Genomic DNA, 21,821 nt, shown 5'->3' on the forward strand with positions numbered 1-21,821 from the left:
ATATGATTAAGCCCAAATGCATCCACACAATCTTTACATATTTAACTTCTTATAGGAGAAGGATCACGGCTCCTCTGGACCCCATTGGCAGCTCCCACTTTTCTAGCAGGAGCAGAAAGGTATGTGCAATAACTTTTCAACTGGTGAAAACCACACAGGATTGGATACATCTGAACAAAACAGACTAAAAATCCCATCACTGTTCTTAAGTTGTTGTTTTTTTGTTTTTTTCTCAGGAGGAACCTGGAGACATTAAGGAATATGATACAGAGTGATCAAGCTAATAAAGATTACAATTGAAAAAGGACAGTTTATTATGTTGTATCGTTTTGGTCCTTTTTCACTTTTGTTTCTATTAAGTCATTGCATCTCAGGTTTATGAAACATGACTTATTTATTAGTATTTATGTTTTTCAAATACTAACCTATCAGCACCCTCTAGTGGGGTGTAAATTGACAGACACTGTACCCGTGTTGCTGCAAATTAAAATGTACAAACTTCTTCCATCTGGTCAAATGTTTTTTTTTTTTTTTTTTTTTTTAAATAAAAAAAAAAACAATGCACCTAACATGAGATTAGATTATGAAAATAAGACATTTAATGCCCTATAAAGAAAAGTTTTATTTCTCTAGGTAGTTAAAGAAAACATCAGATGCAAAAAAAAAAAACATTATAAAGATTATGTATTTATATAGATTTTATATATATATATATATATATATATATATATAATCATTTGCTTTGCTTTTCACTTTCACATATGTACACTTCTCAAAATCTTTGATATTTACAGAATGAAACATGAGGCAAGAGAGGTCTGGCTTTTGGGGATTTCCAATCCCCCCTTGCGTCACAAAGAAACCACAAATAAAATATCCAAACAATAGTCTCCAAACTACTTCAAATGAAAGAGCTTGTAGCATAAATGAGTACTCTTCACCAGTTCTCAGTATTTAAAACCCCCAAACAATCATTCCATTTGGGGGACAGCTTCAGTAAAGCACAGCTCCTAAATCTAGCCTTCACAAGAGCATTTTTCAAAACTGAAATCTTCCAAGTCAGCTTAATACAACCAAAACAAAAATTAGAACACTATGTTGTGCAAGTAATTAAAGACAAAGTTTGATAGCTTCCTGGACAAAGTACATGAGTTAACATACTGTACATTAACAAAAGATTTAGAAAAAAGTATTTATGTTTGACAGCTCAAATTCAACTGAAATGATTCCCTCCCCAAATGAGACAGAACTGAGTGCCAGACAGTAGTTCTTTAAATGTTAAAATATTAGCTGTCTGGTCAGGTCCATCTGGGTGTACTTTCCACTCTACCAATTGTAATTTCAATTAAGGGAGTGTAATATTAACGTTGTCTTTTATGATCACCAACAGGCGATGGAATTGAGACTTGTAAATTACATCAATTTGATTCTTTCAGACAAAGGCATGTGGCCCCAAGAAAAATTAGCAAATGGACAGTTCACTTTGAAATTATGTATTTTCCTTTTTTCTTTTTTTTTTTTAATCTCTCTCATCATATCATACCAACACATTTTTAAATATCCCTTCTCTGAATAAATGCAAAGTTTTACTCTTAAGATTTTATTTTTAATTGAATCTCAGCAAGACGTACACCGACAGCTGTGCAAGCTGTAGGGTGGATGTGCCCCCATTACATTTTCTCTCAAAAGGAACAGATTACCACTTATAAAAACATGCATGATAGCTAATTATACCAAAACATTCGAGTTGATAAAGGATATTTTACAATTGATTGCTCTGCTGGAGTTGTTTTTTTAGGACGTTTCAGTAAACAGCAAGGAGATTAATCTGGGTACTAACTCGAGAGCTAAGAGACCAATTCAAAAAATTATTTCTCAGTGAACTGTCCCTGTAATGGGGATCTTTGACTGCAAAATATGTTAGGAGCAACTCTCCCAAGGGAGGGATATCAAACAGCTGTCAAATTGCCAAGAAACAGAAATAGTGTGAAACTAAAAGTGTGTTGGATACAAAAACTGGAGAACTGGGAACATTCAGAGCTATGAGGGAATGATTGAGCACCCTCATCTAAGTGTCTTTTTTGTGAGCTGACCGTCGAGAGTCTCTGCATTTGTGGCAGTTAAATATGTCGGGCACATTAGACTTCTTAATTTTGGCGCAAGAGAGGTGCACCCACACATTGCACTGACTACATTCAATCATTGGCCGTCCTGCAAAAGGTTTACCACAGTAACAGGTGATCAAGTCCCACGAATCATCACCTGCAATGAAGAGAGTTTGAATGAGACTACTAATTTTTTTAACATTACTGTAAAGACATGAAATGACAAAAAAATTTAAAAATAATTAGCAGGTCACGATTCCTAATAATATATTATTTCATATGCATCAAATTAGGTATCACTCTATTAGCAAGTCTTGAAATGATTTTTTTCCCCAAGTTATTAAAGGGTTAGTTTCACCAAAAATTTTAATTCTGTCATCATTTTATCTCCCTCATGTTGTATGACTATCTTTTCAGTAGAACACAGGAGAAAGTTTTACAAATTTTAATTGCCATAATAAAAGTGAATTAGGACTGAGGCTGTCTGAACATTTTTCGTGTTCACAGAAGACATACAGGTTTGAAAGAGGATAAATGACAACTTTTTTGGGGGTGAACTTTCCATTTAAGTTAAGCTCATTCACTGAAATAGCATGTAGTGTATGTATGCATGCTTTTTAGATACATATAAGAGTCAGTATGTTTTAACCACCCAAAAATAAAAATAAAGAATTTATTGAATTTTATAACAAATTTCAATCTAATTTAATTGAGTAGTCTTTGATCAAATATGTAAAAAAAAGAAAAAAAAAAGAAAATATTTAAGTTTTATTAATTTAATTGTTAAACATTATACAATTCAATTAAAAGGAATTTTGTTATAAAATTGAAATGCATAAATCTTAAACAGGCAAAACATTTTTTTTTTTTTTTTTTTTTACTGTAATTCACGGCAATGTAAAACTCAATAAGGAAATGTAAAACTTTCCAATTTTTCAAATCCAACCCTTCAAACATTATCTTGAGATTCTCCAAATGCAACTACATAGAAACAGTTTACCCCCCAAAAATGAAAATTTAACCTTTTAAGTCTCCTAAAGCCACTTTGTGTGTTAAAAAGTAAGCCATTATACACTTATAAACTCATTGATAATTTGGTGGAATGGGAATTGCCACAGACCTCCCGATTCGATATTACAACAATATTTACTTGCAGATTCTATATGTATTGTGATTTAGAAAGTATTGTGATTCTCTAATTATTGTGATTTGATATTTTGATATATCTGGCAGAGTTATCACCTTTTTCTCAGAAAGAAATGTGTACTGAAGAACAGTTGTGTCTGAAATGACATTTGTTTCACCTTGTAAAACAGAATTTGCAGTTTCTTTGTAAAAAACTACCAATTTAAAACTACTAATCAGTCAGTGCATTGTCGGAGCTATTAGTCGACTAATCAGTGTTAAGGAACCCATGTATAGATCTTATTCATGCTAGCGCCATCTTTGATTTTTAATGGGAATGAAAACGAGGCAGTGAGGGATAGACTTACATTCTCTTCAATGGCACTAACGAAAGCTGTATAAAGTGACTAGATCACATCTGATTTTCCACAACTCATGTTGTCTGGATTTCTTTGTATGCTGAATGTTCTTGGACAGATATTTTTTCAATGTTTTGTCTGCGGAACGATCCAAAACACTTTAAACTGCAGTACAGCCCATTGAAGAGACTGTTAGTCCATCACTCACAGACTCGTTGTCATACCAATTAAAAATCAAAGATGGCGCTAGCGTGAATAAGGTCTATAAGGCTGCATTATGTCCATGTTACCCAATCAGACATATTACATAGGGATATATGGACACTAAGCACAACCATTTAACAGGGTAACTAATGGATATTCAACAATCAAATAAATAACCATAAACTCTTATCCCACAAACTATTAGTAAGCTCCAAGGACGCGCTTCAATTTATTTTTGCGCCTCTCAGACACAGATGACGCACTTCAAGTAACCGGAGAGCTTGATGTCACATGGCGATCAGGTCCACATTCAGAAGTGCACCGCTGTTAGATTATAAATATTGTGAGGGCGCGACATGTAGTTCTCGGCATCCAACAGTTCGAGCCTTTTTATTGCTAAATTATTTATTAAAGCAGTGTCAGACAGAATCTCCACAAAACCACCTCACAAATTAACCTGTGAATTATGCATAGTAACAGGAACAATAACCAAAGCAGAAGATTTGATGTCCAACAGTTAATAACAAGCGGCACTTTGACGGCTGCTACAGGGGCGCATTAAAGGACTGAACGTAAAGAATTAAAGAGACGAAACTTCTCAGAGAAAACCTGTTCAAGTTGAACTCTGCACAGACATATCTCCTATATTTAGCTATCAAGCACTGTATTAATATTAGGCTAAAAATCTTTATATATATATATATATCTCAGGGAGATCGCTTGCCTCAAGAATCACGATTTTTTCTCAGACCTAATAAATCTGAGTATGTGACACTCAAGTGAAATCTAGTGACTACATCTCAATTTTGACATCATGAAGTTTGGTCAAGCAAGACCATCAGCAACTTCAAACCTCATTGGTTTTTGCTTGTCATGTTGTCAAACCTGAGCCGTAGTCTCTAAATTTGATTTGGGTGCAGAATACTCCACTCAATGATTTGACTTCAAAGTGAACATCAATTTAAATTTTGGTCTGTTCTGATAACCCTCACTGTGGTTTACTGTGGAGTCACTATTCACTTTAATTATACGACAAGCTGTGTTAAGTCTTTTTAAATGTTTCCTTTTGTGTTCCACATAAAGAGGTCATACAGGTTTGGATCAACATTATTAGGGTGCATAAATAATGACAGAATTTTTCATTTTGGGCAGACTTTTACTTTAAGCACATCTGTTCACATCTTCATCAGTACCTAATCTGAGTAAAGCCACTCACCTGACTCCACCATTATATCTTCATCCGCTATCCAAGTCTCTCCTTCACTGGAGCTCATTTCTGCCTCTCTGGAGGCCTCCTCCAGCTCTCCTTTCCCCAGCTCTGCACCCAGAGCTTGTAGCCTGTGCTCAGCTCCTGCTCCCTGGCCCAAGTGCTCCTCTCCATGGCCGAGACCAGTCTCAGAGTCTGACTCGCTGTGGGCAGAGCTCTTAAGCTTCTTAAGGGCTTTGGGCTGTTTGGGGTTTTTACTGCGCTTGATCCTCGCACGTTTCTCACCACCACTGCTACTGCTGTCACCAGCACCTGAACCTAGAGAAAGTCGCTTCAGCTTCTTGTCCTTTTTGCGTTCAGCTTTGGTGGATTCCTGGCCCTCATAGAAAGAGTCTTTTAAACACATTTTGTCAACTAGTGTGCTATCAGAAGATAATCGCTGCATGCTCTTGTTACTCTTATTGGCACGAGACTTGCGAACAAAGGTGTGGATGGTATGCAAGTTTGATGTGCCATGACTCCAGCTGGCAGCCATGTTAGAACTTGCTCCACCTAAAACACTTCCTTCACCTGAAGCACCAGAGCTGTTTGGAGAACTGGACGATGCTGGTGACCATGGGCTTTCCTATGGAGAGAGGCAGGCACAAAATCTCACTCTGGACAGATCTGACAGTAGTTCATCATAGAACAAAACAAAACCATTTTGGACAGTTAGGAATACTATATTAACGCCCAAAGCATACTTCAGTTTGATGTGAATGATAGGTGTTTGCGTACTGGAGGATGACATACATTTTGTTATCAGCAGTGCAAGCTCCAAACTTGTGGTGCCCGATATTTATAATCCGCGTGTATTGTGAACGCGCAATTTGCGCATGTGCCTGAAATTATTTGCACTATTTAGTGGGTCCACAAGGCGGCAACACACACAGTTAGGCCTTTGCTTTCACAAAGAAGTGCTAGCGGTAATCGCCGCTAGCCAGCAGGAGATGAAATTGGAAACAACAAGTGGATGTGCATGTCAAGAGCGAATGTGTGAGGAGGTCAGGAAATAACTGCATTGTATAACGCGAGTCTGAAGGAATATAAATACATCTTTATGGGTCTAAACTCCTGAAGAGAAATAGTCCATCATCTTATAGCAGTCACAGTTCGCATGCGCTCACAGTCAAATGGACTATACTTTGAAAGGCTGAGTGTGCGACTGTGCACATACGCTAAGCTTCTGAAGTAAAACCGAAGAACACAATGGGCTTAAGACAAGCCCAGGGCTAAATAGGATATTCAGTGGAAAAAGAAAAATCAACAGTGCATGTTAATAAGAACCAGAACTAATCTGTCAGAGAAACAGATTAGTAAATCATCACAGTGAGAACTTAGTTCACCCAAAAAATGAAAATTCTCTCACCATTTAACCTCATGCCATCCCAGATGTGTATGACTTCCTTTCTTTTGCTGAACACAAACAAAAATTAATATCTCAGGTCTGTAGGGCCACACAAAGCAATTAAATGGTGACCAGAACTTTGAAGCTCCAAAATGCACAAAGGCAGCATAAAAGTACTCCATATGGCTCCAGTGTTTAAATCCATGTCTTCAGAAGCGATATGATAGGTGTGAGTGAAAAACATCAATATTTAAGTCCTTTTTTTAATTATTATAAATTCTCCTCCCTCCCCAGCAGGTGGTGATATGTACGAAGAATGCAAATCACCAAAAATAAAAGAATGTGAAAGTAAAAGTAGAGACTTGAAGACATGGATTTAACCACTGGAGTCGTATGGATTGCCTTTTTGGAGCTTCAAAGTTCTGGTCACCATTTACTTGCATTGTTTGGACCTACAGAGCTGAAACATTTCTCTAAAAATCTTTGTGTTCTGCAGAAGAAAGTCATGCACATCTGGGATGTCATGAGGGAGTGTAAATGTTGAGAATTTTCATTTTTGGGTAAACTATCCCTTCATATTTAAACATGACTGATTATTTCCATTAAATCACACTAAATGTTAAAAATGCACCATTACCTCCTTTGGAGAAGGTATGTATCCGGCGTATGCAAGAACAAAACTGCAGAACTTGTTGAAGTCCTCTACAGTCCTCTTTCTTCTCTCTGATGGCTAGACACGAACATCATGCATTAGTAGGCATTATGACTAGCACTGCCATCTGTAGGGTAAAAACAGCATTTCCTTGTTTGACTTACCAGAGCCTCTGCTTTGCACTTCAGTAATGAATCTGTGTAGGAGAAAAACGGGGGAAAGAATAACATAAATTTATGGATTAACAACTGGTTCAGTTGTTCTGGTCAGACGAAACGCTGCACTTCGAGTATACCCCCACAGTTTTCCGTCGTACAAACCTGATAATAAAGTGCGTTTTCGACAGTGTGCTAAAGCGCTAACTGCGCTATCCCTCCCGACACCCTTTGGATTGAAGCATTCAATTCAAGTGCGCAGCGGCACCATTTTACATCCAATCACACGCACGGTTGCCGGACTGATACCTCAACAGACTTTAACTGTGCACGAAAACTAAACTAATTCAATGACAAGGGCTGGATGCTAGAGTATGATAAAGGCGAGAAGAAGCCACAGCAGCGTGTCTTACGGCTTATTCTCGACGTCGACACCGATCAGACCAACTCCACTGACATGAAAACTCGTCCAAAGCATTTCTGACTAAATGCATTTAGAAAGCTGCCGAGTGAACGTGTGAAGAAATGGACTCACTGTGCACTTTTGTCAATCTATTTACCGCAGCATAATATTAGCGTATGACAAAGACTCGCAGTCCGGCAGCGCCAAGCAGTTACCCGCTCAAAACAGCAGCGCATTCAGCCAACGGGACAGTAAAACTATCGGAGTGCAGCTGAAATGTTTATCATTTCAAGATAGTTCCGCAGGCAACTGGTGAAAGAGATGAACAGCATAGCAGCAGCTCCTTCAAGTCCCATCTCATGTACTTGGGCGAAGACACAATGCGCAACGCTGCGGTGTCGTCAACATGACTATTCAATCAATCTTTCTCATGACATTGTCGGACTTCGTAAATGTATTTTAATCATTTTAATGAGTTGCTGACAATGAAATGACCGTAATCAAACAAACAGGCGACCAGCACCAATTTTACTTCATTGCAAAAGATAGCAACTCAGCTAATCCGCACATGATCCAGTGTGGCGAAGCTAATCAGCGTATGTGCTCTTCTAAAATCACTACCACTTATTCATCGCCCCAAAATACCACAGAGTGACTATAAATCAAGTTGAGTAAAGAAATAAGTCTGTTGAACCGCAGAATATCTGCGGAATCTGCTCGCAGGCTAGCGGACTCTGCTAAAACGGAACGATGATGGGTGTTGCCGATCATCACAACGTGTTTAAAGTTTGAATATTTTAATTTAGTGACCCTCGGTTTTTTCTTACCTTGGTGCTCGGACATTATTTCAAGCATTGTCGCCTAATAAACTCGTTCGTCTTCACTTGGATGACACCGAGCAGCGTCAATGTTCGCCCGGCTAGGGCGCAGCAAGCCCCGGCTGACTAGTTGTAGTCGAGTTAGCTGGACATCAGAAAGATACAAACGACGACTGTACTTCGTTTATAGATCTTACTAACAGGTCCAAGAAAATGTCGCTAGGTTGGAAGTCTCTGTAGAGATTAATGAACTTAAATTTGGCCAGCGAGTAGCGTTGCGAAAACAATCCAGTTGGCAGTTCAATTACTTAACAAACCACCAGAAAGACAGCCAACGGTAAAACCCAGGATCCAGCATGTTTTTACAAAGAAATAATAGTTACATAAACTGCACGGTCTCGCTATTGTCCTTGTTAGACAGACGCGAAAATACGACCAAAGTCCCCCCCCCCCCCCAAAAAAAAAAAAAAAAAAAAAAAAAAGACGTCTGCGTGTCGCCTCCGGCGCGCCTCTCTAAAACCGTCGATGTCAAACTGACTCCAGATCCCTCTTGTGGTCAAATTGCCGCTGTTCTGTGCAATTTGTTCACTAAGAGTTCATGGGACATGTAGTTCAACTAATGAGATTTGCGCACAGGTTGGCGTTGACAAAAATCACACATAAACAACAAATCCCATGACTCATTGCGCCGATCAGTTGTCTGCTGTGTTCATGGGAAATTGAGTTGATCAGTTCCGTTTCACATAGCTTGTACATTTATGAAACAAATCAAAATTTCTGAACTTTAATTTTTATAAGCGTATTATTGCAAAACTTAATAAGCAACTCAATAATTAATCAATAAGAGCAGTTCTTAGGCAAGCTATCCTGTTCATTTCTGTTGCCAATGACGTTTTACCATTGAACCGAAACCAGTGGAATGTCAAAACAGCTGTTGCTCCCATGGGCGTCTGCAGGATTTAATCTGAGGGTACGCACAGAAATCTGCCTTAAAAACCTTTTTTGTAGGGGGGTCTGGAGGCATGCTCCCCCGGGAGATTTTTTTGTTGTTGCAAAAAAACAACACCAAAGCATTCAGTGATGGTGACTTTGAGATAAGCATTTGTTTTATTTTCTCGAGTATGAGTAGCATTCATGTAACTATTGGTTAAAGCATTTCTTCCAGTAACCGTTCAGACAGACGCGTTTTCATGCTAAAAAAGCAAAACGCACCACAACCAATAGAGCAGAACGCAGGTGTCTCGAGATGTGTTTTTATCAGTTGAAGAAATTCTTTTTAACTTGACACTGCGTCTAAAAATGCAGCGCTCCCGTGAGAGATGCTAAAAACACAGTGAAACGTGAGACATCTATCTAGCGATTGTTTATATGGAAAACGATTGAAAAACGGCTCGAGTGGACACGTTCAGTTTGAACAGCCCCTTGTTCACATGACAGCACTAGTTGAAGTTTCTCAAAGTTACCTCTGAAAAAGACAGACTTTTGTTTCAGTTCACTGTTGGTACATTTCCACTATATCCAGCGCTGTTTATTCTGTGTGTTCTTAAATATCCCGATACTGTTTTACTGTGTGAGGAACCACTCCAAATGATTCAGTGAGAGAGCGGTCCGAACGAATTGTACTGAATCACGAATCGATTCAGACAGATTTGCAAGCCCGTTTGGCCAGTTCACTGAAAAGAACCGACTCCAAAGAATTATTCATTCGCAAATTGGGCATTGCTAGTTCTTTTAAACAGCCAACAGAAATACGGGACACATTTCATGATTGGTGAAATATTCTGAGAGTAAATATTTTTCAGGGCAGTTGGAGCACTCATGGTACGCACAGTGCGTACGGCCGTATCAGCTGCAGGCGCCACTGCTCCTAGAGTAAAATGTGCCTCTTACGGGAGGCGCTTGGTGGCTCAAAATGTCAATTGCTCTACTAGAACATTTTACTTTTTGGAGACACGGTTCAAATAAAAAAAATGTTTATTTACATCTTATAACTGTAGCAGATGGTTTCTGACTTATAACTGAACGTCCACAGTTTGTCAGTAAACTGTTAAAGGTACACTCAGTATTTTTTCCTCATTCTAAAAAGTTTTAGTACCAAAGAAATAATTAGTTAATCTGAAACATATGTATACAATCATGACCACTCACTTGAGATGAAGACTGCAGTCATATCAGTAACCTTTCAGAAGCTGTTTTATTCTACATGAAGAGGGTCCCCTCATGGGAGCTGCCATGTTAGGATCACTTAATCTCAGTAACTGCCCTGTTACATGACACTTTCATCATGGATTAATTTAATCCTGGCTAACTGTGAATAGTGAATGTTTACTATGGCGTCGGTAAATTAAAACAAATGTGTTTAAATGATGCTGCATCAAGTGAAAAAAGTAAAAAAGCCTATCGTCCAAGCAAAAACGTGTGTGATGTGTTCCTTTTCATCTGCGATGGCAAAAATAAAATAAATAAAATAAAACAGGCACCATATGATAACGCTGTTGAGTTTTCGACATTGAGGACTTCACAGTTTCAGCAACAGTAATATTAAGAAGAAGAAAAATATTTGTATACACAATTGTATAATGGCCAAGCATTATGTAAACCAATTCATAAGCACTGAATTAAAATCATTCATAGTAAAGAGTAAATATGATAAAACGGCTAAAAGCATTGATTGCATCAATTGATTTGTTTTGAATCCTGAACGAATACACTTATAAATGTAAGTTAGAGTTAAAAAAAAAATAAAAAATCTAATCTGCAGATGATGCTCAATATGGGATTTGACTTTCTGAGCCACAGAGCGCCCTCTTTGGAGATTTTTTTTTTTTTTTTTATCATATCATGAAGATGCTTAAACCACTCTATTGATTTCAGTTCTTTGACCAAACCCCTTAACAACGATATCTCGTCCACAGCCCAGCAGTTTCCACCTTGAATGCATCACAGTGTGTGTTGTATTGCCTTGAGAAGGCTCTGGTATAACCAACAAGCATAAATATCACACGAAGGCGGCTAAGTCTAGAAGAAGATATGTCCGAGAAGGACCCCAAATCATCCCAGGACCTGACTGTTGTGGTGAGTAATTGATTTCCACCGAGGGATAATGCTAGCTAGATCTTGCACTTCTCATCTGTTGTCGGGTATTAAATCACGCTCACTTCACTAATCAAAGTTAAATCTAATTATATTTGTGAAGCGTTTGATGTGCCTGTCATCATCAGGCATTCAGTAAGCTTTCTCTTGTACATGTGCTGTGCTGAACAATTCCTATAACAGATTTATTCTCTTTCTTTATAAATCAGTAATAGAACATATAGATTACAGTACAGATGGAAATACCTGTGGTTGCTGTATGTTAATGTTAGTTATGTATCTAGTATGACTTCACAATGTTGAGAGGGTTCCCTTGTTACTATGGTTTCAGTTCCGCGCGTAGGCGGGGAGCATGCCCTTAAACTGCTGTTTTTACTCATGCGTGGGCAGCCCACACAAAACCCACTCGTTTCTATAGATATTTATTTTATGATAGATATTTTTTTTTTTTTTTTTTTTTTTTTGTTGAAAAGATTAAAGTAGTCAAATGTTAATTAGATTGCTTTTTTAACTGGTTTTTACTCTAAAAAAGTTTCCTTCTGTTCATTTCAGGTACAGGCCTTACTGCAGCAGATGCAGGACAAGTTCCAGACCATGTCAGACCAGATCATTGGGAGAAATATCCTTATGCATTTTTACATTTATTTTGATCAGAGTCTGTTTATATCAATTACTCACTTATTGTGTCACAATAGTTGACCCCCAATTTAGTAACCTTTTTTGTAAAAATGTATTGAAATTCACCATGTTTCTTGGTAGAATGTACACAGTTGAAAGTCACTGTTCATTGTTCACTGTTCAATACTTTTTATATTAATTATGAGGTTTATTCAAACCATTTCATTTTCTTCTTAATCTAAATACTTGATGAGATGAGTATGCGAATCGATGACCTGGAAAAGAACATCTCTGACCTCATGACTCAGGCAGGTGTGGAGGAGATTGAGGAGGAGATCAAAGTCACTGAGACCTCTGGAACTGCTTAAAGTCAATGGCCAACACCATCTTAGTAAGTGTATGTGGTGCTATTCCCATTTTGGTGATGCCTTTCTTCCGAGGTAGATTCCAGTTTCCATTGAGAGAACACTTTTTATTTTTCACTTTTTATTTTGTAGAACGTGCATTAGAAATCACATTAGGATGCATCGACCTGCACATAAATTCACTGTGGCAGGAAACACATTCATGGGTGCCTTTTTTTAACTAAGGTATTTATTAAATCAGATAGGCTGAGCATGCCAATTTGTCTCTAAGTTGTGCTAAGCCTTTTGGTAAACTTACACATCCATCTATAAATCAGTCATAAATATTTGTGTTCCGTATTCCTGTAAGAGAAATACTGTACATTTTAAATGCATAATCTGCTAAAAATGAATTTTGTCAATGTTTAAGAGTTAAGTGCTGTTGCATAGATGGCCTCAAAGGTAACACGAACTTAGAGCCACAAAATGTAAATTTTAATTTCTTTAAGCGTACCATTTTGTCTTTGTATGTTATTTTGTCTTAAGTATGCAGTTTTAACATGTCCAACACAAAACGGTCACTGGCATAACCTTGGTTCCCTGACAAGAGGGAACGAGACGCTGCGTCAGAAGCTGAAGTTATGGGAGAACCCGCAGGAGGCGGGACTTTGAAACCCTATACATCACGGCAATTTGATTGGCTGGTGAAGCTTAGCACTCCGCCTATGCTGACGTCATCGTGAGCATATAAGCGGAAGCTTAGTTTCACAACATTAGGATTTTCCAAATAAAGGGAAGAAGAGTATATCTCTCATCCTGTGACTGCGAAAAATCAGTAGATGCATCAGAAGCACTAATGTGCAGTGCCATTTAGCCATTATAGGGTAGTCAAAAGCATTGCTGTAGCCACACCTTCATGTTGAGAAAAAGGAAGGGAGGTGGGAAAAATAAGCCAATAGCTCAATGCCAAGACAGAACACTAGCCATGCTAGGTAGTGTAGCAGAGTCTCAACACATACCATATGTCCCAGTAAGCATGGAGGTGCAGAGCAGAGCAATCGCCTGTCCAAGGGCTTTGGCACAATGACACTAGCCAACAGGGTAGCGTAACATTGTATACAAGCTCTAATTCACATCAGTGTGAATAGAGAGACCATAGTGTAACACCAATATGTAGTATTATATGATAATAAAAACTTTACTGTGTCCCACAGTAATAATTTAGTATTATTTGGTATATGCAATATTCAACAGGGTTCCAACCTTGCTCATTTACAAAAAATGTTTTTAGTAAAAATATAAGAAGGTAAATCATGCTTTTTATAATGCTACCATGTATCATTGAGTATATAAAATTCAGTATAAATAAAAAAGGGCATTATTGTGTATATAAAACACAGTATAAATATAAATGTGCAGATCAATAAAAATGATTAAATCTGTGGGAATTATGCTTTCAGTATTTTTAAATAGATTTTTATTTACTGCCTTTTAAATATCAAATCTACTTGGCTACAATGGCTGTTTGGATAAAATTATGGTTTCTCTGATTTCAGAGCAGAAACATAATTATCAAGATATATATCGAATATCATCCATAGACTAAAAAATATAGCGATATATAGGATAGATACATTCATGTTATAAAACCTGAAAAGGTTTTGGGGAAAGCCCAACCTGCAGCCAGACATATGTCCTCTAGAGACACATCCTTTGTTCATGCAGGAGGCCATACTCCTGGTAAAATGGGCTTTTATGCCAGTGGGACATTGTTTGGCTTGCAGTGCAGTAGCATCCACATCCCAGTGGATAATTCTTTGCTTGGCAACGGGCAAACCATTTGTGCAGACTCCAAAGCAAACAAACAGTTTTGATACCCTGAATTGACTCGTTCAGTCAATGTACATGTGTAATGCCCTCACTGGGCAGAGCATATGCTGTCTCTTAGCCTCATCTGTCTCAAAGGAAGGCAGGGAGGGTGTTTGTTGGGTAGCAACCTCAGCCCTAAACGCAGTTGCCTGCATTTTGGGCACTTAACCTTTGGGCTTAAGAATGGCCTTTGACAGGCCTGGTCTGAACTAGGGCTGCAACTAACAATTATTTTGATAATCGATTAATCTAATGATTATTAGAATGATTATTCAACTATTCTGCGATTATTGCAACAGTTAATCATTAGCTCTTAACGAATTATTCAGCTTGTGCCTGACTTAAAAGTTTGTATTAAATGTGCTTACTAACAATAAAGAGGACAAAATCGTCTTTTAAAAATACCTCTAAATGACTTTCACTGAATTAAAGGGGGAAAAATACTTTTTATTAAGTTTAATTAAGTAAAAAAAAAGTTCACTTCAAAAAATCCTATTGTTATCAAGTGTTTTTGTCTGGATTTCCATTTAAAATGGTCTAAAAATCCTTAAAACAAGATACATTTACTTGAGAAGCAACATATTAGATACAGTGGATATAAAAAGTCTACACACCCCTGTTAAAATGGCAGGTTTTTGTGATGTAAAAAATTAAACAAAGATAGATACAGAACATATCAGAATTTTTGCACCTTTAATGTAAAAATTACAACCTATGCAATGCCTCTGAAAACCAATGTGACATATTTCAGAGAAAAAAAATAAAAATCTTAGAATAACCTAACTGCATAAGTGTGCACATCCCTGAACTAATACTTAGTTGAAGCACCCTTTGATTTTATTACAGCACTGTTTGGATAAGAGTCTATTAGCTTGGCACATCTTGACATGGGAATATTTTCCCACTCTTCTTTGCAAAAACATTCCAGATCTGTCAAATTGCAAGGGCATCTCCTGTGTGAAAAGGTGAAAGATTTCTGCATTTTCAGCTTTCTAGCAGATGCCAGAAGGTTCTGTGCCAAAACTGACTTGTAATTGGAGCTATTCATGATTCCCTCCACCTTCACAAAAGCCCCAGTTCCAGCTGAAGAAAAGCAGCCCCAAAGTATTATGCTGCCACCACCATGCTTCACCATGGGTATGGTGTTCTTTTGCTGATGTGCTGTGTTGTTTTTGCACCAAACATACCTTTTACAATTTTGGGCAAAAAGTTCAATGTTGGTCTCATCAGACCATAACACAATTTTCCACTTGGTTTTGGGAGACTAGATATAGGTTTTTGCAGGCTTGAATGTTTTTTTTTGTTTGTTTTGTTTTCGTCAGAAAAGGCTTGGTCTTGCCACCTTGCCCCGTTTCCCAGACAGATGAAGAATGCGTGAGATAGTTGTCACATGTAGGGAGCAACCAGTACTTGCCAGAAAGAGCTGCAGCTCCTTTAATGTTGCTGTAGGCCTCTTGACAGCCTCTCTGACCAGTTTTCTCTTTGTCTTCTCATCAATTTTGGAGGGATATCCTGTTCTTGATAATGTCACTGTTGTGCCATATTTTCTCCAATTGTTGATGACTGTCTTCACTGTGTCCATGGTATATCATGGTATATCTTGTGGCCCATGGCTCTTGTAGTAGCATGTAACCAAGAAGATGTCAGAAAAATCCTAGAAGAACAGCTGTGATAATCACTTCAGGTGAAGACAGGTGTGTACTATTTCATATGAGCTTGATGATTGGTTGATTCTGAACACAGCCACATACCCAATTATAAAAGGGTGTGCAAAGTGTTTTATTTTTATTTTTTTTTCTCTGAAATGTGTCACTTTGGTTTTCAGTGGCATTGCATAGGTTGAAATTTTTACATTAAAGTGCAAAAAGTCTGATATGATTTATCTTTGTTTAATTTTTTACACCATAAAAACCTGCTGTTTGTGTAGACTTCTTTATATCCACTGTATGTAGACTTGCTTTAAGAGAATGTATCTTAAATATAAGTGATTTTGTATATAAGTGTATTTTTTCACTTGGTTATACTTCTGCGAGTGCAGTAAAGACAAAATATACATATTCAAGATCTGTTCTCTAAAAGCAAGTCTAAATATCTTATATGCTGCTTCTCAGATGAATGCATCTTTTTTTAAAGGATTTTTAGGTATTTTAAAATATTTGTATTTTTAATATTATATTCAACATTCTCAGATAACAATTTTTTCTTCTGCAGTATAGCTGCTAAAGAAAATGTACGTTGTTTTAAAGGAGTTTTAGATATTTATATTGGAAAACAAGCCAAAACAAAAACAAATAAAAAAACTTATTTTGTTGCAGTGTATAACTATGGGGCGAAGACTACCCTCTCTCAACTTTCTGTTCACTTCAATCCATCTTTAATTCACACACACAAAAAACACTCTCTCGTATTAATAAAGCTGCGTATTGCCAATTTTCTTCACGATAAGAAATGCACAGTGACACATAAACTACGTCCCTTTTTCAGGACACTGTATTTTAAAGATAATTTTGTAAAAATCCAAATAACTTTACAGATCTTTATTGTAAAGGGTTTAAACAATGTTTTCCATGCTTGTTCAATGAACCATAAACAATTAATTAACATGTACCTGTGGAACAGTCATTAAGACACTAACAGTTATACACAACTGCATACTTAGGGCACTAAAGAGACCTTTCTACTGACTCTGAAAAACACCAAAAGAAAGATGCCCAGTGTCCCTGCACATCTGCGTGAACGTGCTTTACGCGTGCTGCATGCAGATGCGGCCAGGGCAATAAATTGCAATGTCCGTACTGTGAGACACCTAAGACAGCACTACAGGGAGACAGGAAGGACAGCTGATCGTCCTCGCAGTGGCAGACCACATGTAACAACACCTGCACAGGATCAGTACATCCGAATATCACACCTGCGGGACAGGTACTGGATGGCAACAACAACTGCCCGAGTTACACCAGGAACGCATAATCCCTCCATCAGTGCTCAGACTGTCCGCAATAGGCTGAGAGAGGCTGGACTGAGGGCTTGTAGGCCTGTTGTTAAGCAGGTCCTTACCAGACATCACCGGCAACAACGTCGCCTATGGGCACAAACCCACTTTCACTGGACCAGACAGGACTGGCAAAAAGTGCTCTTCACTGACGAGTCGTGGTTTTGTCTCACCAGGGGTGATGGTCGGACTCGCATTTATCGTCGAAGGAATGAGCGTTACACCGAGGCCTGTACTCTGGAGCGGGATCGATTTGGATGTGGAGGGTCCGTCGTGGTCTGGGGTGGTGTGTCACAGCATCATCGGACTGAGCTTGTTGTCATTGCAGGCAATCTCAATGCTGTGCGTTACAGGGAAGACATCCTCCTCCCTCATGTGGTACCCTTCCTGCAGGCTCATCCTGACATGACCCTCCAGTATGACAATGCCACCAGCCATACTGCTCGTTCTGTGTGTGATTTCCTGCAAGACAGGAATGTCAATGTTCTGCCATGGCCAGCGAAGAGCACGGATCTCAATCCCATTGAGCACCACTGAGCTAGGGCCATTCCACCCAGAAATGTCCGGGAACTTGCAAGTGCCTTGGAGGAAGAGTGGGGTAACATCTCACAGCAAGAACTGGCAAATCTGGTGCAGTCCATGAGGAGGAGATGCACTGGAGTACTTAATGCAGCTGGTGGCCACACCAGATACTGACTGTTACTTTTGATTTTGCCCCCCCCTTTGTTCAGGGACACATTATTCCATTTCTGTTAGTCACATGTCTGTGAATCTTGTTCAGTTTATGTCTTAGTTGTTGAATCTTTTTCTATTCATACAAATATTTACACATAATAAGTTTGCTGAAAATAAAAGCAGTTGAAAGTGAGAGGAAGTTTCTTTTTTTTGCTGAGTTTATATTATGATTCAATAAGTCGCGAGCCATCACGTTATAATCTAGCTGCATTAAGCATGCACGCTCAAGGGATGAGCTTCCCCACGACAGAGTGTGCCTCAGCCAGGTGCAGTTTCAATCTCTCCCCCTTAGATTGGGACACTTTGCGCAGCTCATAGAAGTGGCGCTGACCGCGCAAAGAAATGCCAGTTTCGGAGTTTGTAGTTATTTACATGATCTGCTTCCATATTATCTGAACAATAATAAAGCTATAATGTATTACATATAACTGCATTTAAGATGTAACGCCTGGGTGTTTCCTTTAAAGAGCTCCGGCTCCACTTATTCCACAACGAGAGTGCGTCTTTATTTACTTATTTGGTATTTTTGTATAATTCCCTCATACTTTGTGATCTACATCACCTGAAGCTGTTTGGAAGGTTTAGAGTGCATCTGGACTGTGAGCTGTGTAATTCTTCCTCTCCTCAGTCAGGCGCGAACTGCAGTGCTGCTCTCGTGCATCATAATTACAGTTTAATGTGATCTTATTATGTTAAATGAGATCAAACGACTATTTGACAATGAATTTTTGTCGACAATTTTTTATTGCCAACGTTTTCGATAATGTCGACTAATCGTTTCAGCCCTGGTCCAAACTCTACACAGGAGGTAATGACAGAAAGGGCCTGAAAGTCCCCAACTACAGCCTGTCAAATTGGTGTGATGGTATAGGATTCAAAGTCCCACCCCCTGACGGTTTCTCACAAAGCATCATCTTCTGATGCAATGTCGAATTTACCTTCTAGGAGGGGAACCCACATTTGACTGTCATTAAAACAGGAAAACCTCCCATTTTAGCCTAAAAGTTAATCTTGAACTAAAGGAACACATTTAAATGTAGTTTTATATTTTGTTAGCAGGTAAACAGGCGTGCCCAGATATCCACCCATTTAGTGGATATTTATTTAATAGGAGTAAAACCACTCATTTAAATGTTTTATTGTTTCATTCTGACTTGTTTAGTATTTACTATGTTTCTCTTTCAGACTGCCAAGGAACACATTGAGGACCTTGGACTGCAGTATCAACATTTTTAAACAAAACATAAATTAATCTTTTTATATTTAATTAGAGGAAGAGTTCTCTCAAAATAAAAAAATAAGTTAATATTTTCTCACCCTCATGTCATTCCAAACCTGTATGCTGATTATTTTTCTGTGGAATACAACAAGAGTCTTTGAAGAATCTTCATGTAGCTCTTTTCTGTACAGACAATTCATAGAGACCATGTCTGTCAAAACACCATAAAAACACTATAAATGTAGTGCAAACAACTCATTCACAATATTCCAAGTCTTCTGCCATACGATAACTTTGAGTGAGGAACAGGCAGAAATTTAAATTATTGACAGGAAATGTTCCCCTCTGCCGAATCTCTGAAATTTTATTTTATTATTTTTTCTTTTCATTTTGTTTTTGTAGTTTGGCAGACTTGGTGACTATGAACTGTTAGTTAGAAATTCGCTGCATGAAGATTCTTATAAAATTCTGCTTTTTTGTTCCAAGTTTTGGAACATGAGGGTGTGTAAATACTGACAGAATTTGTTACAGTATATTAGGGTGAACTAATCCTTTTAAGTAAAAATGGTGCTTGCCTATGTGGTCTACTGTAAGTGTACAGACTTTATTACATATTGATAACAACTGTCTTAATGAACAGATATCAAGATATTAAAATGTTTTTGTATTTATTCATTGTAATGAAAGTCTGGTAAAACCATGTGGTTCCTGCTTGTTTTGCTGATTATTAAAGTGCTTTCACAAATGTCTGTATTTCTGTATGCTATACTAGTGACAACAGCAGAATACTATCTAGCAAAGTTTGGAAAAGTAAAGCTTTATGATCATTAAGCCAAAAAAGCTCATTTGTTTTAATTCATTTACTGACCTATTTATCTTGAATACAATTTATATATATATAAAGGAATTGTCTAGTTTAAGAAAAGGGCAAGAAGCACCAACAAAATGCACATTACGATGCTCCTCTTATTCTGGGGAATAACACAATACCCAAGCTGACACTGTGTCGATACAAGGACAATGGCAGCAGTAAAACTAATGAGACCAGTGGTGCTTGTTTGAATTCCAAAATCAGCATCAAGTTTAGCAAAAAGAATGGCATAGACAAGGGCAACACTGGCTTCAGTAATATGGCCAACTCTAGCTCCACCAAGCTAAGGATACTGTTTAAACGGAAGAACCGTGAACTTCTGATTACTGAAGCATAGCTGAAACTTCATTCTTTCGTAAGGCAAGTTTAACTGAACTTAAGGTGAATGAATCATGAAATTGGAATCACAGGGCCCAACATATAGCTGAACATCCTTTATCAGAGGACTATAAATAGGAAAACATCTCAGACTAATTGTTGGTAAAGATTTCATAGGAAATCTCATCTAGGAGAGAACAGTCACTTCTGCTTAATGCATAAACTGTAGGTTGTTTTTAAGTCTAAATTGTGTTGTTTTTGTAAAAAATGAAAAAATAATGTACTGCTTCAAATGGATGTGTACTGAAGATTGTATATATATATTAATATTGGTCTGTACAGCACAAGCCGTGTTGTAAATTTTTATTAGTGAGTTATAACAGAGCCATATGGGCCAAATTCAAGATGGTTCTGAGTACTTTCTTGTGTACTCCAGCTTATCCCAGAGAGCAAAGTCTGTTTTAAAACATATTTTCAGGCCAGCCTTTAAATAGTGTTTCCTACATACAAGGGTTTTTTAGTAGTTATAATTTAACCACTGAATCCAAATGGTTTTCCTCTGATAGGTGCAGCTGGACTTTGATTGATAAAAGTCAAGGCGAGTGGCTTTAGTCAAATGAATAATATAAGGACTAATGACACTAAATAGCTGAGCCCTTTGAAATGAATTAAACTGATTTTGTATTCCCTCACTTTGACTATGTTTTGAATAATATAATACCATACTACTCTTTCTGCTGTATGCATACTGTACCTAGTATGTAGATTTTCTGTATGCATCATCCGTATAACCTGCTACATTTGCCAAAATGTGTACAAAAGAGCACACTGTATGAAATACTGTAATGCAATGCACTTGACTTTACCTTTCATTCCCACATGACAAATGAACCAGAAATACTAGAAGCTGTGATTTTTAACATCTTGAATTGTTATTTGATTGGACTGACATTTTTAGACATTGTTTTTACACAAAAAGACAATGCAAAGTTACTATTTCTTTATTTCCAAGATAATAACTGGATGTTACCCATTGAATTAAACATGCAGCGTGAGGTTATGTGACAACAATGTTAAAAACCTTTATTATTGCATAATGTGTTCTGTTTTACATTTTATTTAAAAAAAATAAAAATACTTTACAGGATGCAGTTATCAGTATACTGGCATTTCTTTCCAAAAATAGTTGGTCTCTGTGAAGTTCTCCTCTGTTTATTTTTTGTTTCTTTTTGCCAGTACTAAGTGGGAAAATTTGCCAGATAAGTCATGTAATTGAACTGGCCTGTCCTGTTATTGTAAACTTCGCTCATTTTTAATTAAATAAATATTACTGGTCTAAATTGGATT

The 21,821-nt window shown here is 37.6% G+C and overlaps 2 protein-coding genes across 2 annotated transcripts; one reads left to right on the plus strand and one right to left on the minus strand.

The window, feature by feature from the left end:
• Window positions 1–375: 375 nt before the first annotated feature.
• Window positions 376–8,882, minus strand: phf23b (PHD finger protein 23b). Its single transcript, XM_051660553.1, has 5 exons — window positions 8,425–8,882; window positions 7,204–7,235; window positions 7,025–7,117; window positions 5,010–5,625; window positions 376–2,262 (listed from the first exon to the last, which is right to left on the minus strand). Exons 1-5 carry the CDS (start codon window positions 8,450–8,452, stop codon window positions 2,069–2,071), a joined length of 963 nt encoding a protein of 320 aa, XP_051516513.1. The 5' UTR covers window positions 8,453–8,882; the 3' UTR covers window positions 376–2,068.
• A 2,427-nt stretch (window positions 8,883–11,309) lies between these two features.
• On the plus strand, window positions 11,310–20,030 carry LOC127419703 (heat shock factor-binding protein 1-like). The gene is made up of 4 exons (XM_051661381.1): window positions 11,310–11,490; window positions 12,061–12,127; window positions 12,373–12,517; window positions 19,252–20,030. Exons 1-3 carry the CDS (start codon window positions 11,446–11,448, stop codon window positions 12,492–12,494), a joined length of 234 nt encoding a protein of 77 aa, XP_051517341.1. The 5' UTR covers window positions 11,310–11,445; the 3' UTR covers window positions 12,495–12,517; window positions 19,252–20,030.
• Window positions 20,031–21,821: the final 1,791 nt, after the last annotated feature.

Source organism: Myxocyprinus asiaticus, chromosome 1 (assembly GCF_019703515.2).
Source record: "Myxocyprinus asiaticus isolate MX2 ecotype Aquarium Trade chromosome 1, UBuf_Myxa_2, whole genome shotgun sequence".
Lineage (NCBI taxonomy): Eukaryota > Metazoa > Chordata > Actinopteri > Cypriniformes > Catostomidae > Myxocyprinus > Myxocyprinus asiaticus.

What these genes read in the sequence shown, in the direction of transcription:
- LOC127419703 (XM_051661381.1), top strand. Translation starts at nt 11,446, where the DNA reads ATGTCCGAGAAGGACCCCAAATCATCCCAGGACCTGACTGTTGTG. An exon ending in CCCAGGACCTGACTGTTGTG is followed by an intron (nt 11,491 to 12,060) that starts GTGAGTAATTGA and finishes TGTTCATTTCAG; the next exon opens with GTACAGGCCTTACTGCAGCA. An exon ending in AGACCAGATCATTGGGAGAA is followed by an intron (nt 12,128 to 12,372) that starts ATATCCTTATGC and finishes TAATCTAAATAC; the next exon opens with TTGATGAGATGAGTATGCGA.
- phf23b (XM_051660553.1), bottom strand. Translation starts at nt 8,452, where the DNA reads ATGCTTGAAATAATGTCCGAGCACCAAG. An exon ending in AATAATGTCCGAGCACCAAG is followed by an intron (nt 7,236 to 8,424) that starts GTAAGAAAAAAC and finishes TCTCCTACACAG; the next exon opens with ATTCATTACTGAAGTGCAAA. An exon ending in AGTGCAAAGCAGAGGCTCTG is followed by an intron (nt 7,118 to 7,203) that starts GTAAGTCAAACA and finishes GTTCGTGTCTAG; the next exon opens with CCATCAGAGAGAAGAAAGAG.